The 19,951-nt window shown below is 36.8% G+C and overlaps 1 protein-coding gene across 1 annotated transcript in view; it reads left to right on the forward strand.

The window, feature by feature from the left end:
• The window catches only part of TOPBP1 (DNA topoisomerase II binding protein 1), a 59,499-nt gene extending 40,039 nt beyond the window's left edge, over positions 1-19,460 (forward strand). The window contains exons 19-28 of the mRNA XM_080806796.1: positions 100-202; positions 2,173-2,365; positions 3,944-4,164; positions 5,192-5,358; positions 5,595-5,706; positions 7,227-7,390; positions 8,403-8,540; positions 10,670-10,759; positions 10,938-11,099; positions 18,701-19,460. Coding sequence (XP_080662922.1) covers positions 100-202; positions 2,173-2,365; positions 3,944-4,164; positions 5,192-5,358; positions 5,595-5,706; positions 7,227-7,390; positions 8,403-8,540; positions 10,670-10,759; positions 10,938-11,099; positions 18,701-18,844 — 1,494 coding nt within the window. The 3' untranslated portion in view covers positions 18,845-19,460. The remainder of the gene's footprint in view (positions 1-99; positions 203-2,172; positions 2,366-3,943; positions 4,165-5,191; positions 5,359-5,594; positions 5,707-7,226; positions 7,391-8,402; positions 8,541-10,669; positions 10,760-10,937; positions 11,100-18,700) is intronic.
• Positions 19,461-19,951: the final 491 nt, after the last annotated feature.

Here is a 19,951-nt window from a genome sequence, read left to right on the forward strand (position 1 = left end):
CATTTACCCCCTCCTTAAGTTGAATGTCTAATCATATGGTGCTTTGAAATTTTGTGCAGTGACTTGGTTTAAGACATTGTAACTTTTCTCCTTAAATAGCCAGATCATTTGCCTGTAGAAGAAAACAATATAGACAGTGTGGCCACCAGTAACAAAGAATCAGCAACATCAAATGGCACTGGAAGGAGTGACTCTAAAGGAGGTAAAATATTTTAAATTACAAAAAAAATTTGTTTACAAATATATTATCTTTCATACAGAATGCTTCCGTTGCATGGAAAAACAGTTGTTTTCTGTGTCGCTATAAAGCATATATTTGAGGATTGAATTAAAGTTCCATGCCAATCATTAAGTAACAATATACAAAGCTTTAGTGATTTGTAAGTGTCAAACTTGTGAAATCTGTGGAACTAGGTATTTTATAGAGGTAGTGTGATAGCCCTATTTTGTTAAAGGTAGGTGGGATTGGTGGTTTTGTAAAGATTTCTTCTTCAGTTCTTTTCAGTAACTTCCAAAAAGCTTTGGTATATGTGACATGGTTTAAAGGTATGGAAGGATGCATGAAGAGTTTCTCCCACCCTTCCAATGTTTTTAGTTTCTTAGGTTTTTGAGTTATTAGAGTTGTTTTATACATACATAATCATAAGTACATATGTTCTCCCCTTCTGCACTTTAAAAAAAAATGTATAAAGGGTAGACATAATATATATGCTGTTTTACCCTTTGATCCTTATCTTTTTTGCTTAATAGTTTAACTTGCGGAGTGTTTGATTTTGGTACACGAGCTTCTTTGGTCTTTTTCTTTTTTCTTTCCTCTTTTCTTTTCTTTTCTCTCTTTCAACTGTCTAGTATTTGTTGTGTTGACCGAGAAGAAGAGGCTATAAAGCAACCAAAACTGATTATTTGAAGTTTTGGGGATTGCAGTCCAGGTGATATAGTCCACTGAAACTCCTTTAATTGCAAGCGGAGAGTACAGGCTTATATAGGCAAAAACCAGATGGCTATATAACTTGTTCTGAAAGAAATATGATTGGTGCTGTCAAAATTTGTTTATTTATTTTTAAGATTTTATTTATTTGAGCGAGAGAGAGAGAGCACAAGCCCGGTGGGGGCAGAGGGAGAGAGAGGAGCAGGCTCCCCACTGAGCAGGGAGCCTGGTGTGGGATTCGATCCCAGTATCCTAGGATCATGACCTCAGCGGAAGGCAGACACTTAACTGACTGAGCCACCCAGTTGCCCCTGGTGGTGTCAGAGTTTAAACTAATACAAGATTATCATTTGGCTAACAGGTATTAACATTGCTCCTTCAGTCCAAAATAGAAGGATATGTTCTAGGAGGTGTTGGAGTTTGCAATTGACAAGTCGCAGTTGACAGAAGTTAACAATTCATGGTGTTCTGGGAATTGAAACAGGAGACTGTGTGCAGGCCCTACTTCCTTAGCGTCCTTTGACTCTGTTTTAAGTGACTCTCTTAGCAGTGCTTCATTTTGAATCTTCTTTCACAACTCTGAATGGCCATTTAGCCAGTCCCTTTTGTAGGCAGCCAGTTTATTTCTGATTTCTTGCTATTACAAAGAGTGCTCCAGTGAATAACTTTGTATCTATAGATGTCTTATTTTTAATGGATTAATATTCTCTATTTTCCTTACTCATCTTATCCTACTAGAGCTTTCCTTATGACTTATCTATTTAGTTAGTCCCACTCAATTCATTCCAAAAATATTTAATTTAGTGCCTATTTCTATATTTAATCTACAAGGAAACCAAAGGTAAATATACTGTGGTCTGCTTTCAAGGACCACAGGGGAAAAATCACATATGTTAATTCCTGTAGTGCACCTCAGAGTGCGGTACATAACACGGGAGAGGGTCACAAGCAGGCAGGGAGCTCTACAAAAGGGATAATCACCAGGTCTTAGCAGTGTGTCTTAGTAGAGCTTCTTGATTTTTTTCATATGCAGTCATCCTGGTAAGGACTGCCTTTGTGTTCTGCAGTATTCTGCAGTATTCCTAGTCTTAGTGCATTACTATAATGTGTAGTAAGTATTCAATAAATGTCAATAAATTTGTGTTCAGCCAGATCTAGACAAAACAGTTAACGTGTATGAGATGCAATTAAAAAAAGAAACTTAAAACAAGAGAGAAAAACTTAATTGTTTATGTGTTTTCAAGCTCTGACACAGACCTTGGAGATGAGAGAGAACTTTCAAAAGCAGCTGCAGGAGATAATGTCTGCAACATCAATAGTGAAACCCCAAGGGCAGAGGGCTTCTCTTTCAAGAAGTGGTTGTAACAGTGCTTCTTCAACCCCTGATAGCACTCGCTCTGCCCGCAGTGGGCGAAGTAGAGTCCTGGAAGCACTGAGGTATGTACCTGTCACTGATGGTGGAAAGGAGTGACTCTGTGACTTGAGAGAAAGGTAGTTCATTATTTAGGTTCCTGCTGCCTCAGTTCCGTGAGTTAAGCCTAATTTTGCACCTTTGGGGGGGGGGGGGCGGGTAGCAATCTGTAAAGCCAAAGATTAGACTATCAAGATCAGGAAAAGGGTTATACACCGGGCTTTGTGTAGCGCAAACTAAATATATTATGTATTGGTTGTGTGGCCTTTCACTGTCTCGCATTTCCTTCCTCCCTAGCTTTTTCTCCTTCCCTCCCTTGTTCCAAGCAGTTCTAGAATTCTTACTTTGGGATAGGAAGCAGACAGGGTTTGTTCCATACCAAGCAACTGCTTTCACGTTGTGGTATGATTAATATTTTTTATTACCTCCCCTGAGAAATGATTTTAAGATCCAGTTTGCCTCATTTGAAATGGATTCAATCGGTAATTCTCTCTGTTCTGTCATGTTAGTGTTAAATAATATTAGTTCTAAATTAAAGTTATTTCTTACTAGAACTACATGTATTTTGTATTCTCTTTACGAATTTATCTTCTAGGGAAGATGATTACAGATCACAGCGTGATATGACTGAAGTTCAGTAGTGTAACTACATCTTTTTCCTGATAGAAGAATCTCCAATTATATTGATGAATGTTAGGTGACTTGTATCTTGAACTGATTGATAGAGCTATGCATCTGTCATATGCTACCTATGTGTTTCATGAGGCCAATTCTATGTCTGGATGCTGAGTGAAAGTGGCTTTTTATTTACTGTACTTCAGATCATGTGTTGTCATTACAGAGACCCTAAATCTTGTGCCAAGTCAGAGTAGATAAATAAACTCAGAATAAAAGGCTATCTTCCTTGTATTTGAGGCAAATGAACTGTGGGGGTACCATCAGCTTTGGTAAATTATATTTGCTAAGATTCCACTTACATGTATATACATAGAAGGGAAATAGTTGGAATTATATTTACTCTAGTGGAGTTGCTAAAATTATGACATAAAACACACTTCACTCTCATTCAGTATATGGCTGCTCTATCTTAGACTCTAGGAGGTTTGGTTACCAAGAGCCAAAGGGACCTTCTTTTAAGGCAGCTTTTATAGTACTAATTATAGTTTTTATTATTTCAAGTGATAAAAATACAACATCTCATAAGCAAAGTAACCAGTTTTCTGAACATTACCATGTTTCCTTTCCCTAAGTCTGTATAATTAGAAGAAATTCCATTTTTAAATACAGCAATCATTTTCGAATTTTAAAACAATTTCTTGACAGTAAACTTTCTTTCCCCTTTGAAGTTTTAAATAAATGGACATTTAGTCAAAATGGTTGTTTCCTTTTCTAACTAAAACATTTTGTCAGTTTCTGGAAGAAATATTTTAAAAAGAAAAAATGTCCCAAAGTGCATTTACTCAATATTTTGAGGTAGCTTACTCTTTGCTAGATGGCGGGCATATAAAGGTGAGCCTCAAATTTGCCATCTAACTTACGGAATTTATGAGTATAGATTTTGTTGTAGTTAACTGTTTATTAAAATTGTCGCTTTTATTCCTTAGGCAGTCACGTCAAACAGTACCTGATGTCAACACAGAGCCTTCCCAGAATGAACAGATCATTTGGGATGACCCGACAGCCAGGGAGGAGAGAGCAAGACTTGCCAGCAGTTTGCAGTGGCCTAGTTGTCCCACACAGTATTCAGAGCTTCAGGTCGACATTAAAAAATTGGAGGACTCTCCTTCCCAGGAGGCTTTACGTGACTCAGAAATTGCTGAACAGGGTAATGAGAAGAAATCTATTCATTTGTTTGTATTAAGTACATGTTAACTTCTTAAAAATAGATAAGTACATCGCAGTTCTCTGAATTACATATGCAAACAAAAAAAACTTGCTAGGTATTTCTGATTTTGGTTTAAATGTAAGAGAAAAATTACTATGAATTGAGATAACTTGCTAGTAAAATTGAAAAATATATTTTGATTCTTAAATTTGCAAATTGAGGATTGGGCAGTTTTTTCCATAGTTTTCCCTATTCTTCCTCTCATTCTTATCCTTTATTTGTATCATTAATGTTTGTTTTCTTCCCTGTCATCTTATTTTCATCTAAGTCTTCTAAATTCCACCCAGCAGGTACCTACATTTGTTCTTTGGATTTGTATGTGTTCCTTTCTGAATTCTTCCAGTTTTTTTCCCCTATGGGCTTTACCTTGAAGACAGATTGATTCCTGTCTTTCACCTTTGGTCATCTTTTTTCCCCCCATTTTATCGTATCACATGATTATGTCTCTGCACTAGGTAGATTTTCTTCAGGTGTAACATGGCTTTCATTTTACAAATTTGGGTTACATTGTTCTGATGAAAGCCGGGTAGTTAAAAGGTTGGGAGGGGCACCTGAGTGGCTCAGTGGGGTAAGCCTCTGCCTTCTGCTCAGGTCATGATCTCAGGGTCCTGGGATTGAGCCCCGCATCAGGCTCTCTACTCGGCAGGGAGTTGGCTTCCCCCCTCTCTCTCTGCCTGCCTCTCTGCCTACTTGTGGTCTCTCTCTCTCTGTCAAATAAATAAATAAAATTTTAAAAAATAAAGGGTTGGGAGGAGCCCACAGATAATACCATTTGCCTTTTTAAAAAGCTAATTAATTGCATTTATTTATAAGCTCTAGAAATAGGCTATTTCTTTTTGCATGTACTTTTTACATTCCAGAATTTGTGTTTAATTTCATCTTGGTTAAGACAGATGAGAATATTTGCCTCAATTTGTTCTTAGTCGTATTTGGATAACATCACACTGCAGCATTTTATTGCCCTCAGCTGTCTGTGATCCCGGAAACGTGTGTGTGACTGAAGCTCCAAAACCCCCAATCTCTGAAGAACTGGAAACACCGGTAAAAGACAGCCACCTGATCCCTACACCTCAAGCGCCCAGTATTGCCTTCCCCCTTGCCAACCCACCAGTAGCTCCACACCCTAGAGAGAAGGTTAGTTTATCCTTAGTATGATGACAACCTTTTTGATATTGCTATTATGCTGCATTAGAAATTTGCTGGTACCACTATTAAGAGTTCGCAAATGTTGAAAACTGCATTTCTCTGCATCCTATTATTTCTGTATTTGATAAGTCAAAAAACTAAAAATGTCACTTAAAAGAACCATGTACCTGATTGATAACCTTTTTAATGTTAATTTTTTCTAAAATAAAACTCTTTCATTTCAGATTATAACAATAGAGGAAACACATGAAGATTTAAAAAAACAGTATATATTTCAGTTGTCATCTCTGAATCCTCAAGAACGTATTGATTATTGTCACCTGATTGAAAAACTAGGTACAAGTATTTTAAGTCAAAAATGTAACCTTCCTTGGAAGTCAATGTAGTTGATATCATTTGTAAGATGTACAAATTGAGAAAAAAAAGATGGGTGGGGCACCTGGCTGGCTCAGGTGGTAGAGCATGCAGTTCTTTATCTTGGGGTCATGAGTTTGAGCCCTATATTGGGTGTAAAGTCTACTTAAAAAAATCAAATAAAAGATGGGTAACTTAAAAAAAAGAAGATGGGTAACTTGTCTTAGGTGGTATGTATTGACTCAGCATTAGAACTTTGACTTTTTATACTTCTAAATCTAAAGTCACTGGGTCATAGGATTTAAAGATTTAAATTGAAACCAATCATTAAAATGATTTAAGAGTCTGTTTTGCTGCCTTGAGCTTTTGTTCCTTGATGAAATCATTGAAATTATAGACTTAAAATACAACTGTATTTTTGTAAAGCTGAAGATATGGTAATACCCAGAGAGGAGCTCCTTCTTAGGTAACATTCTTACTCAATTATTATCAGACTCCATCTGACATCCTGGAAGCAGCATACTAGACAGGTAACCTGGTGCTTGCTCTAAGCAGTACTGTCCAATAAAAAGAGAGCAAAGGCCACTAATTTTAAACTTAGTAGTAGTCACAATTTAAGAAGGAAAAAAAAGTAAAATTAATAAAGCATATATTTATTTAACCTTCACATGAAGTATGTTCAACATGTAATCAATATAAAATATCAGTGACATTTTGCACTTGTAGCACGTCTCAGTTTGGTCTGGCTATGCTTCAGGTGTGTGACAGCCATGTGTGGCTAATGGCTGCTGTATTGGACAAGGTAGCTCTGCGGAATTAAGGAACGTATAGGGGGAGAACTCAATCTGATAACTTCGTATAGAGGAAACATTAAATAATGGTTGTTTTCAATGACGGCCCTGAGTCCTCAAGAAAAGATTAAATGTTACTTAGTGCTGTCCTGTTAAGAATGTGGAAAACTATGATAGATTTTTTTTTAATATTTCTGTCAAATACAGTCATACAGTTGAGAAGCTGTGTTTCTTAGAAACTAGACTCATGTGGAACACTGTTTCCTGGTCCCCCAATAAATTAGAGTTATAAATCAAAATTGTTCAGCTTTACCTAGAGCTTCCAGAACAGAAGAAGCTGCTTCATTTGCCTGATTCCTATATTTTGTTCCATCCCTGTAAACTCTGGACAAGAGTTATATGAACTAACAGAATTGTCTAGAAGAGGATAGAGAAGAGAGGCGGATGAAGACAGATTGTGCTGTAATTGAGTCTTGAATAGAAAGGTTTTGATACTAGAATGTGCTCCCACTGCTTGTGCTTGCTCGCCCTCTGTTAAGTAAATAATCTTTTAAAAAATATATTTTATAAAAGTATATATATGTGAAGTAAAATAACCATCAGTCAAGGCTTTTCAGGTTATTTAGTGCATTTTATTTATAAATAATTTTATGCTGAGTTGACATGTTTTTCCTAGGAAGAAGTTAAGAATTCAATTTTTCTCTACTTTAGGTGGATTAGTAATAGAGAAACAGTGCTTTGATCCCAATTGTACACACATTGTTGTGGGACATCCACTTCGAAACGAGAAGTATTTAGCCTCAGTGGCAGCTGGGAAATGGGTGCTTCATCGCTCCTATCTGGAAGCATGCCGGACTGCTGGACACTTCGTACTGGTGTGTATTCACGTTAATATGAAGAATCATTTTTCATTAAAAGTAATTGTCCTAATAATTGATTCCAGCATCTACACTGACCGTTCATATAATTGAAATAACCAAATGTGACCAATTAGATTATACCAATTTTATAAGGTTCACATTAACAAAGCAAAAAAATTCAGAGATCACAGTCCCAGATTCTCAGTTATATCAGTTTCATTTAATTTTAATCGGGGGTTTTGTTGTTTTTTTTTTTCTCTTTGGAATAACAGAAAATTTCAGGATTGCCTCATTGTAAGCTTTTATCTTTACTGCCAGCCCATTAAATATTAAATTGTCTGGGGACACCTGGGTGGCCCAGTCAGTTAAGCATCTCATTTGCCTTCTGCCCAGGTCATGATCCCATGATCCCAAGTCCTTAATTGGCCGCTTGTTCAACAGGGAGCCTGCTTCTCTCTTAGCCCCTCCCCCTGCTCATGTTCTTGCCTGCTCACTCTGTCTCTGACAAGTAAATAAAATCTTTTTTAAAAAGATTTTCTTAAAAGAACATTTTTTAAAAAATATTAAATTGTCTGTAATATTTTGATCCCTAACTAACCATCATAGTAATATCTATCATGTAGTTTTTGAAGTTTTCAATCAAGATCCCTTAGGGATCTGATTTCTATGGACAGGTAATCAAGCTATTAACACATACCTCCACTGAGAACTGTCCTTCTTTGCAGTTCCTCTTACAATAGATGAAGCCCAATAATCTATATGTTACCAATTACTAATGTGTAGTTATCTGTATTTCTTAGAAATGTATGCAGTATTTTTCTGATTTCTAATTAAATGTCAGAATACTTGACCCTCCCATGAAGCCAAATTAATGTATATTTCCTTCCTCTGTGCTCATAAATTGATGCTTATTTAGTGCTCTGTATTTATAACAATTGAATGTATAGCTTTTAACTCTTACATGATTATGGACTCCTTGAGGACATATTGTAGGACCAGATCCAAGTGTGTTGTACTAATTGTCTAGGAAGAAGACTATGAATGGGGAAGTAGTTCCATACTTGATGTTTTGACTGGAATCAATGTTCAACAACGAAGACTAGCACTTGCAGCAATGAGATGGAGGAAGAAACTCCAGCAAAGACAAGAATCGGGCATTGTTGAGGTATTAACATATATATGGTGATAGGAACGGCATTTAGTGTCATGACTATTACATTTTAATTTTAAGAGAATATGCTTATTAACAAAATAAGGATATTGTACTTGTCTTTTATGCCTTGTTGATATACTTAGTTTGGGCATTCTAAATTGGGCTTAATGTTAATTCCTAATTCTTTTAATCATGATTGAGAAGAAGATAAATATAATGTTGATGGCTCTTTTAAGAATATATGTGTAGGGGCACCTGGGTGGCTCAGTGGATTAAGCCGCTGCCTTCGGCTCAGGTCATGATCTCAGGGTCCTGGGATAGAGCCCCACATCGAGCTCTCTGCTTAGCAGGGAGCCTCCTTCCCCCCCTCTCTCTGCCTACCTGTGATCTCTCTCTCTGTCAAATAAATAAATAAAATTAAAAAAAAAAAAGAATATATGTGTAAGTGGGGCTCCTGGGTGGCTCAGTTAGTTAGGCATCCAGTTCTTGATTTCAGCTGAGGTCATGATCTCAGGATGATTAGATCAAGCCCTGCCATCGAACTCCTCGCTCAGCTGGGAGTCTGCTGGAGATTCTCTCTCCCTCTCCCTCTGCCTCTCTCCTCGCACTGTGCATGTGAGTGCTAGCACACGCTGTCTCTCAAATACATAAATCTTTTTTTAAAAAAGTAAAAAGAAATGGTAAAAATAATTTTAAATATATGTGTAAAATGTGACCCATACTATATTTCTTCCAAAGACTCTTCAGCATCTACCTTTAGGGGTTCTTAACATGGGATCCACAGACTCTCCCAAAGGCATTGTAGATCAGACTCAGGAGGGCTGTTTATACACTTTGGATGGGGCAGGAGAATACACCCTTATTTTTCCTCACCTCCAATTGAAAACATTTCCTTTTATTATAGAAGTCTATAACAAATCACAAACTTTTAATAGTACCTATGATTTTACCCCAACAGAAATTTACCTTTGCTTTGCATTATAATTCCAAGCATCTTGAGATACTGCTTATGTTCACTTTTTTTTTTTTTAAGATTTTTTATTTATTTATTTACAGGCAGAGATCACAAGTAGGCAGAGAGGCAGGCAGAGAGAGATGAGGGGAAGCAGGCTCCCTGCCGAGCAGAGAACCCGATGTGGGGCTCGATCCCAGGACTCTGGGATCATGACCCGAGCTGAAGGCAGAGGCTTTAACCCACTGAGCCACCCAGGCGCCCCTATGTTCACTTTTTTTTAATTGAAATATAGTTGATACACAGTGTTAGATTGGTTTCAGGTGTGTAACAGATTTGACAACTATACATTATTCTCACAAGTGTAGCTACCATCTGTCTTTACCACTTTAAAATTATAATAGCTATCCAGCCACCCTTAGGTCTTTTGTTTAATTCATTAATACAGAAGCACACCTATTATGTCACAAATTTGTAAATATTTTGATTATTTTTAGTAAAATTTTTTTTGTAATCCTTTACACTTTATGTTAAAACCAGTGTTTTAAAACATTGTTCATATGACAGAAATTACATTTCAATAAAGCTGTTTCTTTAAAAGAATTATTTACAGAACAGGTCCATAGGTTTCACTGGGCTGTCAGAGGGGTCCATGGCTTGCAAAAATGTTAGAAACCCAAGTTAAATAATCTTGTGTGTTGTATGCTTAGCTCTCTACTGTGTCCAAGCTCTTCTTAGCCTTAATTCCCTTCTTTTAGAGTAATTCCACTGGCTTTTGTTGATTGTAATTCCTTAGTGAGATATTTTATAGTTCTGATTTGTAAATATTTTCAAGAGAAATATAATGGGGGTGTCATCTAATCTCAGAAGTTGTGCATTAAGTTCTACCCTGGATTAATTATAAGAAAAAGTACAAGAAAAGGCTAGACAAAAGTGAAGTTGCTTTGTTTTATGTTAATGATTAAAACATTTTCCTCCATTCCTCAAGTATTTATTGATGGCCTACTGTGTGCCAAACATCATGGCTATGTGTTTCACAGTATTCTGACCAAAGATAGTTACTGCTATGGCAGATGGTAAAGGTTATAAGATTATTTGTTGACATAAAACTAAATTTACAGATAAAATAATGTATTTTTTGCATTTATTTCCCAAATAATTTCAACGCTGATTATTTTTTCATTTGTAGGGGGCATTTAGTGGGTGGAAGGTTATCTTATATGTTGACCAATCCCGAGAAGCAGGATTCAAACGCCTTCTTCAGTCAGGAGGAGCAAAGGTTTGTATTGAGTCAACTTGAAGAATTTTTTTACACAAATTATTTTCCAACCAAGATTGCTGTGATCAGTTCTTGATTTTCAGTACTTTGTGAGATGGCGGTCCTTAAGTACAGATTATACAGCTGAATACTTTGGGGCACCCATAGATTGTGATGCTTCTTACTTTTTTTTCTTTAGGTACTGCCTGGTCATTCTGTACCTTTATTTAAAGAAGCCACACATCTCTTTTCTGACTTCAATAAACTGAAACCAGATGACTCAGGGGTTAATATAGCAGAAGCTGCTGCCCAAAATGTGTACTGCTTGAAAACAGAGTACATTGCTGATTATTTGATGCAGGTTTGTAAGATTTTGTCCTTGATCTCCTCATCACCAGAGATAGGCTGATCTGTATAGGGATGTGACTACACAGCAAAACCCTTGGCTTGTTTATAAATAGAATGTTCAGCTCTGGTTGTGCTCTATACAATCCCTTTCAGTTTCATTCTATTTTTTATAATAATGAGTACATATGTAAACATTTAGCTTGGAGTTAAACGAGGCAGGTATAAAAATCTAGGTACCTCTAAAAGTCTTAAAAGTGCCTTATATAATGTTGGAATATTGCTTTTCACAAATAGCTTAAGTTTTTATTTGAATGGACAAAGAAAAATCTTTATCCTGAACACCTAAAGTGCCATCAGGAATTGGCAAGGTATGACACATGATAATAAATGTCTTACTACAAAGGATTTCAAACATAATGGTTATAGAAATAAGGGGAAGCCAAAACTCAGCCTGCCGTATAATTTTTGCTGTTTGTGTTTGGGAGTTTTTCAGGATATATAGAAAGAATGGCTAAAACGTAAACAATAAAATCTTTGTCATAAAGCAGTGGGATGTACTGATTAGGAATCAATAAGCCAATACTAACTGCTAGAAACACCTAAGTAACTTTTTCAAAAGCTCAAGTTATTTTGTTCTCTGCTTTTCTCAGGGTTGTATTGTGTGTCAGGCACTAGATGTCTGGAGGAATGCAGTGGGGGAGTGGGCTGCTCTGTATTTCTGCGTCTGAGCTCATCATTGCCTACCTAGCTCTCAGATGTAGGTCAAAACAGAGCACTTCTGTGGGGGCAAAGCAGCAGACTAGGGAAGGGAGAGTAGTGACTTCATGTTCAAGTTCATGGTCAAGATAAGCCAAGCACAAGTAAGACTCTTGAGATAGAACCACCCCAGTGTTCTGACCTCAGGATAAATGCAAGGAGGTGAGAGGGGGGACATCAATTAAAAAGCTGGGTTCAGTGGCTGCAAGGATCTTGGTAATGACAGCATTCAACATGTCCTTAGCCACACTGCTCCTGGATGGTCACCCTCTACTTCAAACTGGTGTTGTCCCAGGATCTCCATTCACCATTCTTTCTCTTCTCATTTGGATCTTCTGTTTCCGTATGCCATGTCATCCTGATATGCTTTCATTAAGTTGAAGGTCATCTTATAGTAACTTCTTGAGAAAGCTCATGGGAGATAAACTGAGATTTTCTATGTGTGAAAATTCTTTTTTCTATGATTACATTTCTCTTATCATTTGAATGGGCATCAAATTCTGGGTTGGAACCTATTTTCTCCTTAGACTTTTGATCGCTTATCTCGTTCTAGTATTGCTGTTGAGTAGTTAAAGCCATTTTGATTTATAATCTCTTATATGTAACTGTAATCTATTAGGAAGCTCTTTTTGTCCCTAGTTTTGATATTTCAAAATGATAGACTATCATGAGGGTCTCATTATTATGCCACACATGGTAGGCCTCTTCTGGTTTGGTAACTTGTGTCTTTCAGTTCTGGGAAATCTTGAATTATTTTAATAATTTTTTCCCCCTCCACTTTCTGTTTTCTCCAGTACTTCTGCTACTTGTATATTGGATTTTCTTATTTCACAACTCTTTTTAATCTTCACTTTTTGAGAGGTTCCCTCAGTTCAGTCTTCTCCTTTTATCAGGTCTTCATTTTGCTATCATGTTTTTAATAATTAAGACCTTTTTTAGTTTTTTGAATTTACATTTTAGTATTTTAATAACACCTTTTTTGTTTCATAGATGTAGTACCTTCTACTGGATCTCAGAGGATTTACTGATTTTTTTTTTTTTAACTTATTCCAGTATATTCTCTATCCACTAAGCTGCATTTTCCTCTTTGTTTGGGTCTTTATCTTCCATATTAGAGGAAGTTGTCAGATTAAGAGTAGAGGATAAAAAGCTGATGGGAAGTACTGAGCACACAGTTGGGTCTTGGCAGTTTTGATCTGGATTCAATAGTCTTGGTGGTCTAGTTGTTGGGGACTGTCTTCTGGGTTCATACTTGGGTGTACTTCTTGAATTGTTTCAATTTATCCAAAGAGGAGTCTTCCAGTCTGCCTGCAGGAAGAATCTGGGCACCTTTTTTTTTTTTTTTAATTGCGATATAATGACATAGGACATTAATTTCAGATGTTCAACATAACAGTTGTATGTATTCATGACTATATATGCAAAATTATCACCATACATAATGACAGATTTTCTTTCTTGTGATAACTCCCAAGATTGAGTCTTTCAGCAACTTTCAAATATACCATAGTCTTTTTTTTTTTTTTTTTTAAAGATTTTATTTATTTGACAAGTAGGCAGAGAGGCAGGCAGAGAGAGACGGAGAAGCAGGCTCTCTGCTGAGCAGAGAGCCCGATGCGGGGCTCGATCCCAGGATGCTGGGATCATGACCTGAGCCGAAGGCAGAGGCTTTAGCCCACTGAGCCACCCAGGCGCCCCAACCATACAGTCTTAACTGCTGTACTCACCATGTTGTATATTACATCCTCAGGATTAATTTTATAACTGGAAGTTTGTACCTCTTGTTCACCCTTATCCATTTCCTCCAGCCCTCACACCCTGCATCTGTCAACCCCGTCAGTTCTTTGCATCTGTCCCGTTTGGGATTTTGGGGGGTTTTGTTTTTTGTTTTATTTTGTTGTTGTTCTATCTTTGTTTTAAGATTGTATTTATTTATTTGACAGAGAAAGCACAAACAGGGGAAATGCAAGAGGGAGAAGCAGGCTCCTTGCTGAGCAGGGAGCCCAGTGTAGCACTTGATCCCAGGACCCTGGGATCATGACCTGAGCCAAAGGCAGATGCTTAACCAACTGAAGCACCCAGGCACCCCTGTTTTTTATTTTAGGTTCCATGTGTAAATGAAATCATCTAGTAGTTGTCTTTCTTTTTCTGACTTATTTCACTTAGCATCGTGCCATCAAGGTCCATCCATATTGCTATAGTTGGCAGGGTTTCCTTGGCTGAAATATTTTTTATGGTTGATTAATCCATTTGTGTGTGTGTGTGTGTGTGTGAATTTTCTTCATTCATCTATCAGTGAACACTCAGGTTTTCATATCTTGGATATTGTAAATAATGTTGCAGTGAACATAGGAGAGCAGATATCTTTTTGAATTAGTGCTTTTATTTCTTTTAGATACATAGAGGTTTGAACTGTTGAATCATAAGGTAGTTCCTTTTTTTTAAGATTGTATTTATAGTGTTAATAGTTTCAGATGTGCAATATAATGATTCAGCAATTGTGTACATTGCTCAGTGCTCATCAGACTAAGTGTACTCTTGAGGTATGTTTTTTAATTTTTTGAAGAAAAAAATAATGGCTGCATCAGTTTACATTCCCACTAAAAGTACACATCCTCAATACTTTTTGATAAGCTATTCTAACATGTGTTAGGTAATATCTCATTATGATTTTGATTTGCATTTCTTTGATGATTAGTGATGTTGAGCACCTTTTCATATACCTGTGACCATCTGTGTCTTTGGGAAAATGTCTATTCAGATCCTCTGCCCATTTTTTAATCAGATTGTTTGGGATATTAACCCCTATCTGATAGATGATTCACAAATATTTTCTCCCTTTCTTAGGTTGCCTTTCCTTTTGCTGATGGTGTCCTTTGCTATGCATAAGCTTTTTAGTTTGAGGTCTCCCCACATGTTAATTTTTGCGTTGCCTTTCATTTTGGTGTGAAATCCAAATAATTTTTACCAAGACCAATGTCAAGGAGCTCATGACGTATATTTTCTTCTAGTTTTATGGTTTCATGTGTTAGGTCTTTCATCCAAATCTTTTTTTGTTTTTTTTAAAGATTTCATTTATTTATTTGACAGAGAGAGATCACAAGCAGGCAGGGAGGCGGGCAGAGAGAGAGGGGGAAGCAAGCTCCCCACTGAGCAGAGAGCCCAATGTGGGGCTCAATCCCAGGACCCTGAGATCATGACCTGAGCCGAAGGCAGAGGCTTAACCCACTGAGCCACCCAGGCACCCCTTTCATCCAAATCTTAATCCATTTTGAGTTTATTTTTGTATATGGTTTAAGATAGTGGTCCTGTTTCAGTCTTTTTTGCATGTAGCTATCTAGTTTTTCCAACACCACTTATTGAAGAAACTGCTTTTCCTATTGTATGTTCTTGGCTCCTTTTTAATTGATTATATATGCCTGGGTTTATTTCTGGGTTTTCTGTGCTGTTGATCTATGTGTCTGTCTGTGTGGTAGTACTATACTGTTTGGTTACCATAGCTTTGTAAATAGAATTTAAAATCAGGGAGCATGATACCTCCAGCTTTGTGCTCCTTTCTCAAGATTGCTTTGGCTATTTGGAGTCTTTGTGATTCCATACAAATTTTAGGATTGTTTTTTCTACTTCTAGAAAAAATACCATTGGAATTTTGATAGGGATTGCATTGAACCTGTAGATTGCTTTGGGTAGTGTGGACATTTCAATAGTGTTAATTCTTCCAGTCCATGAGTGTGGAATATCTTTCCATTTATTTGTGTCATCTTCAGTTTTTCTCGTCAGTGTCATCTAGTTTTCAGTATACAAGTGTTTTATCTCCTTGATTAAATTTGTCCCTAGGTATTTCATTCTTGATGCAATTGTAAATGGAATTTTCCTTTATATTTGAAATGGCTTTCTTTTAAAAAGGGTATTGTTGGGTCTTGCTTTTTTATTCTTTAGTCCATCATGTAATTATTGGTATGATTGGATTTAGGATATTTTTGCAGTTTTCAATTTGTCTTTGTTCTTGTATTCTTCCTTTCTTGCCCTTTTTTTTTGGTTGGAGGCAGGGTGTGTTTTGCTCTATAGATTACAATATACTTAACTTTTTATGGTCTAGCTAGAATGATATTGTGCCACTTCACATAGAATGTAGAAATCTTGCAGTCACATAGGTTCCTTTACTTTCCCATCCTTTTTTTTTTTCTTTATTATTTGACAGAGCAAGAGAGATCACAAGTAGGCAGAGAGGCAGGCAGAGAAGTGGGGGGAAGAAGGAGGGGGGAAGTGCAGGGGAAGCTCCCTGCTGAGCAGAGACTCCCGATGTGTGGCTCGATCCCAGGACCCTGAGATCATGACTCGAGCCGAAGGCAGAGGCTTAACCCCCTGAGCCACCCAGGCGCCCCCCCCCCAACTTCCCCTATCCTTTAAACCAGGGGCCAGTAAACTGTAGCCCACAGGTCAAACCCTCTCCACTGCCTGTGTTACTAAGTTTTACTGGCACACAGCTCCATTCAATCATTTATGTGTTCTCTTTTCTGCTTTTGCACTCCCACAGCTGGGCTGAGTAGTTGAACAGAGACTGTCCCAGACAGCCTAAAATATTTAATGTCGGGTCCCTCAGTGTAAAGCAGGGGCCAGCAAACTTTCTGTAGTTTGTTGTATATTTTCCATCTGTCTCTTACAGTTCCACAGACCAGTGTTCTGCCTTAAAGCAAAACTTGCTTAAACAATCCTATGTATTTCAAGGGAATTAAAAGGAATAATATAGTCATATTTATCCTATCTGGTATCGATTTTCAATTTTCCTTCATTCCAAAACTTTGATTTCTAGTTTTTGATTTGATTTTATGGGACCAATTCTGGTTTTCTTTTATTTGAGAGTGTCTATTTTACCTTTATGCTTGAAGGATCTTTTTTTTTTTTTGTAGGGCATAGGATTTGGGGTTGATAAAGTTTTTTCTTCTACTAAAGATTCCACTTTCTGCTGGCCTCCATTGCTTCTGAGAAGAAGTTAGTAGTAATTTGAATTCTTCTCCTGTATGAAATGCAGTGTCTGATTTTTTTTTTTTTCTGGCTGTTTCATCTTTGATTTTCACCATTTATGATATTTCCAGGTGTGGTTTCTTTATATTAATCCTGCTTCATGTCTGCAGGGTTTCTTCAGTCTGTAAGCTTCTTTCACCAAATTTGAGAAATTTTGATCATAACTTCTGCTCCATTCCTTCCTGTCTAATTTAATCACTCATACCTTTGGAAACTGTCCTACAGGTCCCTCAGGCCATGGTTACTTTGTTTGCAATCATTTTTCTGTTTTCTAATTCCTGTTTATCTGCCTCCAACTTCACTGATTTTTTTTTGTTATTTTTATTCTATTCCTAAGCCTATTCCATGAGATTTTTTAATATCTAGAATCTCTGGTTCTTTTTTATAGTTTGTCTGCTTTTTTAAGGATAAGAGCTGCCTTAGTATCATTGTCTACTATTTCCAACATCTGGGTCATGAGCAAGATGTGCTGCTGCTTTTATTTTGAGGTAATTGTAGCTTTACATGCAATTGTAAGAAATAATACAGTTCCCCCAGTGGATAACATCTTGCAAAAATAGAGTACAATATTACAACCAGGATGTTGACCTGATACAATCCTCCTTTCCCCACCAGTTTCCCCACTTCTACTTCATGTGTCTGCCACCACAGTCAAGACACGGAACAGTCTGTGTCACTATAGCAATCTTTCATTTTGCCTTTTCTTAACTACACCCACCTCCTTCCCTTCATTCTCTTCTCCCAGCGGTCTCTTATACCAATTAATTGCTAATCTGTTGTCAGTTTCTTTAAATCTTAAAATGAATCAATATAGTGTATCTTTTTTTTTTTTAAAGCAAAATTCTCTTGAGAATCATTGAGGTGTTGCTTGTATCAGTAATTTTTTAACTTTTTATGGCTGAACAGTTCAGATATACTACAGTTTAATCATTAACGTACTGAAGGACATCTGGGTTGTTTCTACTTTGGGGCTATTATGAGTAAAGCTTCTATGAACATTTTTTGCACATGTTTTGTGTGAAAAGATTTGATCGCACTAGGATCGATTCCTAAGTTGTGTGTGTCCAGAGTGGTCATATTTTACATTCCTACCAATACAAGTGATCCAGTTTTTCTGTACCCTCACCTATCATTTGTCACTTTATTTTAGCCATTTCAGTATGTCATAATCTCTCATTGTGGTTTTAATTTGCAGTTCCATAGAATGCCTTTGATGTGCTTCCTAAATTTCTTAGGGTAGTTGCTTTTCATGTATTTGGGTCAGAAGTTGTCATCAGGGAAGAGTTGAATCAAAAGGCACTTACCCAGTATTTTGTGATTCATTTTCATGTTATCCAGTCTGCTATCTTGCTAGAAAATTAAGTTTTATCACACTTGTAATAAGGAGGGAAAGGTCCTTTAAGGTTGAAATGTGGTTGTCAGGAAGAGAAGTGCAAGGATTTTAGAGGCAGTGTATGAATTTTGGCTTTGCCACCTGCCAGTTATAAAAAAAGGTTAAATAACATTATATCTTATCTGTAAAATGAGGAATAACAAATACCTATCTTACATGTTCTAAGATTAAATAAAAAATATTTTTAAAAATTGACAATATAAGGTGTCACTTCTTAGCCATACTTTACAAATGAAACCATTATCAAGATCTAAGCTGGCCCAATTCCACCTGAGCTATAAATTTATTTTTCTGATAAAAGGTGAGATTTTGTCACACCGGTTCTGTTCCCTAAATGTGATGTGCTAAGTAGCATACCTTAAAAGACCAATTTTAAGTTTTTCTGGTTAAAGAGCACAGTCAAGGAAAAAAATGGAACAATGTTTTTTCCTCTTTTATAGGAATCCCCTCCTCGAGTAGAAAACTACTGTCTCCCAGAAGCAATTTCGTTTCTTCCAAATAATAAGGAAACTGGGCCTGGATTATCACAGAAGAGGAAAGCTCCTACAGAGAAAAATAAAATCAAACGACCTAGAGTAAACTAATAATGTTTACTCTTCATTCACCAAACATTAGTATTTTAACTACAAAGCCTGAATTTTACTGTCCTGGATTTGCATAGTCATTTAAAGACAAGTGTCTGAAGAAGACTTCAGCTTCAGAGTGTAATGATGACCTTGCTTGTAGTTTTTAACACCTGAAATTTTAATCACTGAAATATTAACTGTTTTACCTGAAATAACAACAAAACACAAAGCCTTAGCTAGCTTGTCATTAAACTGCATTGAAGGTGTATGGGGCTGTTTATTTATTTTCCTGTAAATATCTGAGACTGTAGCTTAGTGGAAGTTTTAGTAAGGTGATGGATTTTGCCTTAAGGTGACTGCTTTAATTTGTAACAATAAGGAAGTTGTCAATTGGGATTTATTCATGTTTTCCCTGATTCTTCTCACCCCTTTCCCAATTTTTAACAGGAGCCTGAGTACAAGGTTTAATGAGGAACTGAGGCTTTAAACTTAAATATGTGTGAGTGTATATATGTATATGCATGTTTGTACAGATCTCCATGATGTTTGCCAAGTTTGGGCGCCCAAACTTGGAAAATAAAGACAATAAAGAATAAAAGTGACTCATACAAGTTTCAGGTAAGTTTTTAAATGCAAAACATTCTGGTGTCCATTCTCTTGTTGAAGCATTAAATGATTTGTAAGATTTAGCTTGAAAAGCAAATTGCTGGGGCATCTGGGTGGTGCAGATGGTTGAGCATCTACTCTTGGTTTCAGCTCAGGTCCTGGGATCAAGTCCCAAGTCAGGCTCTGGGCTCAGCATAGAGTCTTCTTGGAGTCCCTGTCCCTTTCCCTCTGCCCCCCTCCCTCCCTAAAATAACTTAAAAAACAAAACTCAATGAATTGCTAGTTACATTTCGGATGTTTGTTACTTACGTAGGATATTCTATTCCTGGGTTAAAAACCCTTTTATTGGAACTATAAAATTGCATTAGCCTTTATTAATCTAAACATAAACACTAAATACTACATGTGTTACCATACTCCTGGAAATGTAAGGCTACCTCATTTTACTGAAAGGAGGAACCAGAATCAGAACCATAATTTTGATGTAAATGGTCCCATTTCATAATGACTCTTTGAAAG

This window comes from Martes martes (genome assembly GCF_963455335.1).
Source record: "Martes martes genome assembly, chromosome: 1".
Lineage (NCBI taxonomy): Eukaryota > Metazoa > Chordata > Mammalia > Carnivora > Mustelidae > Martes > Martes martes.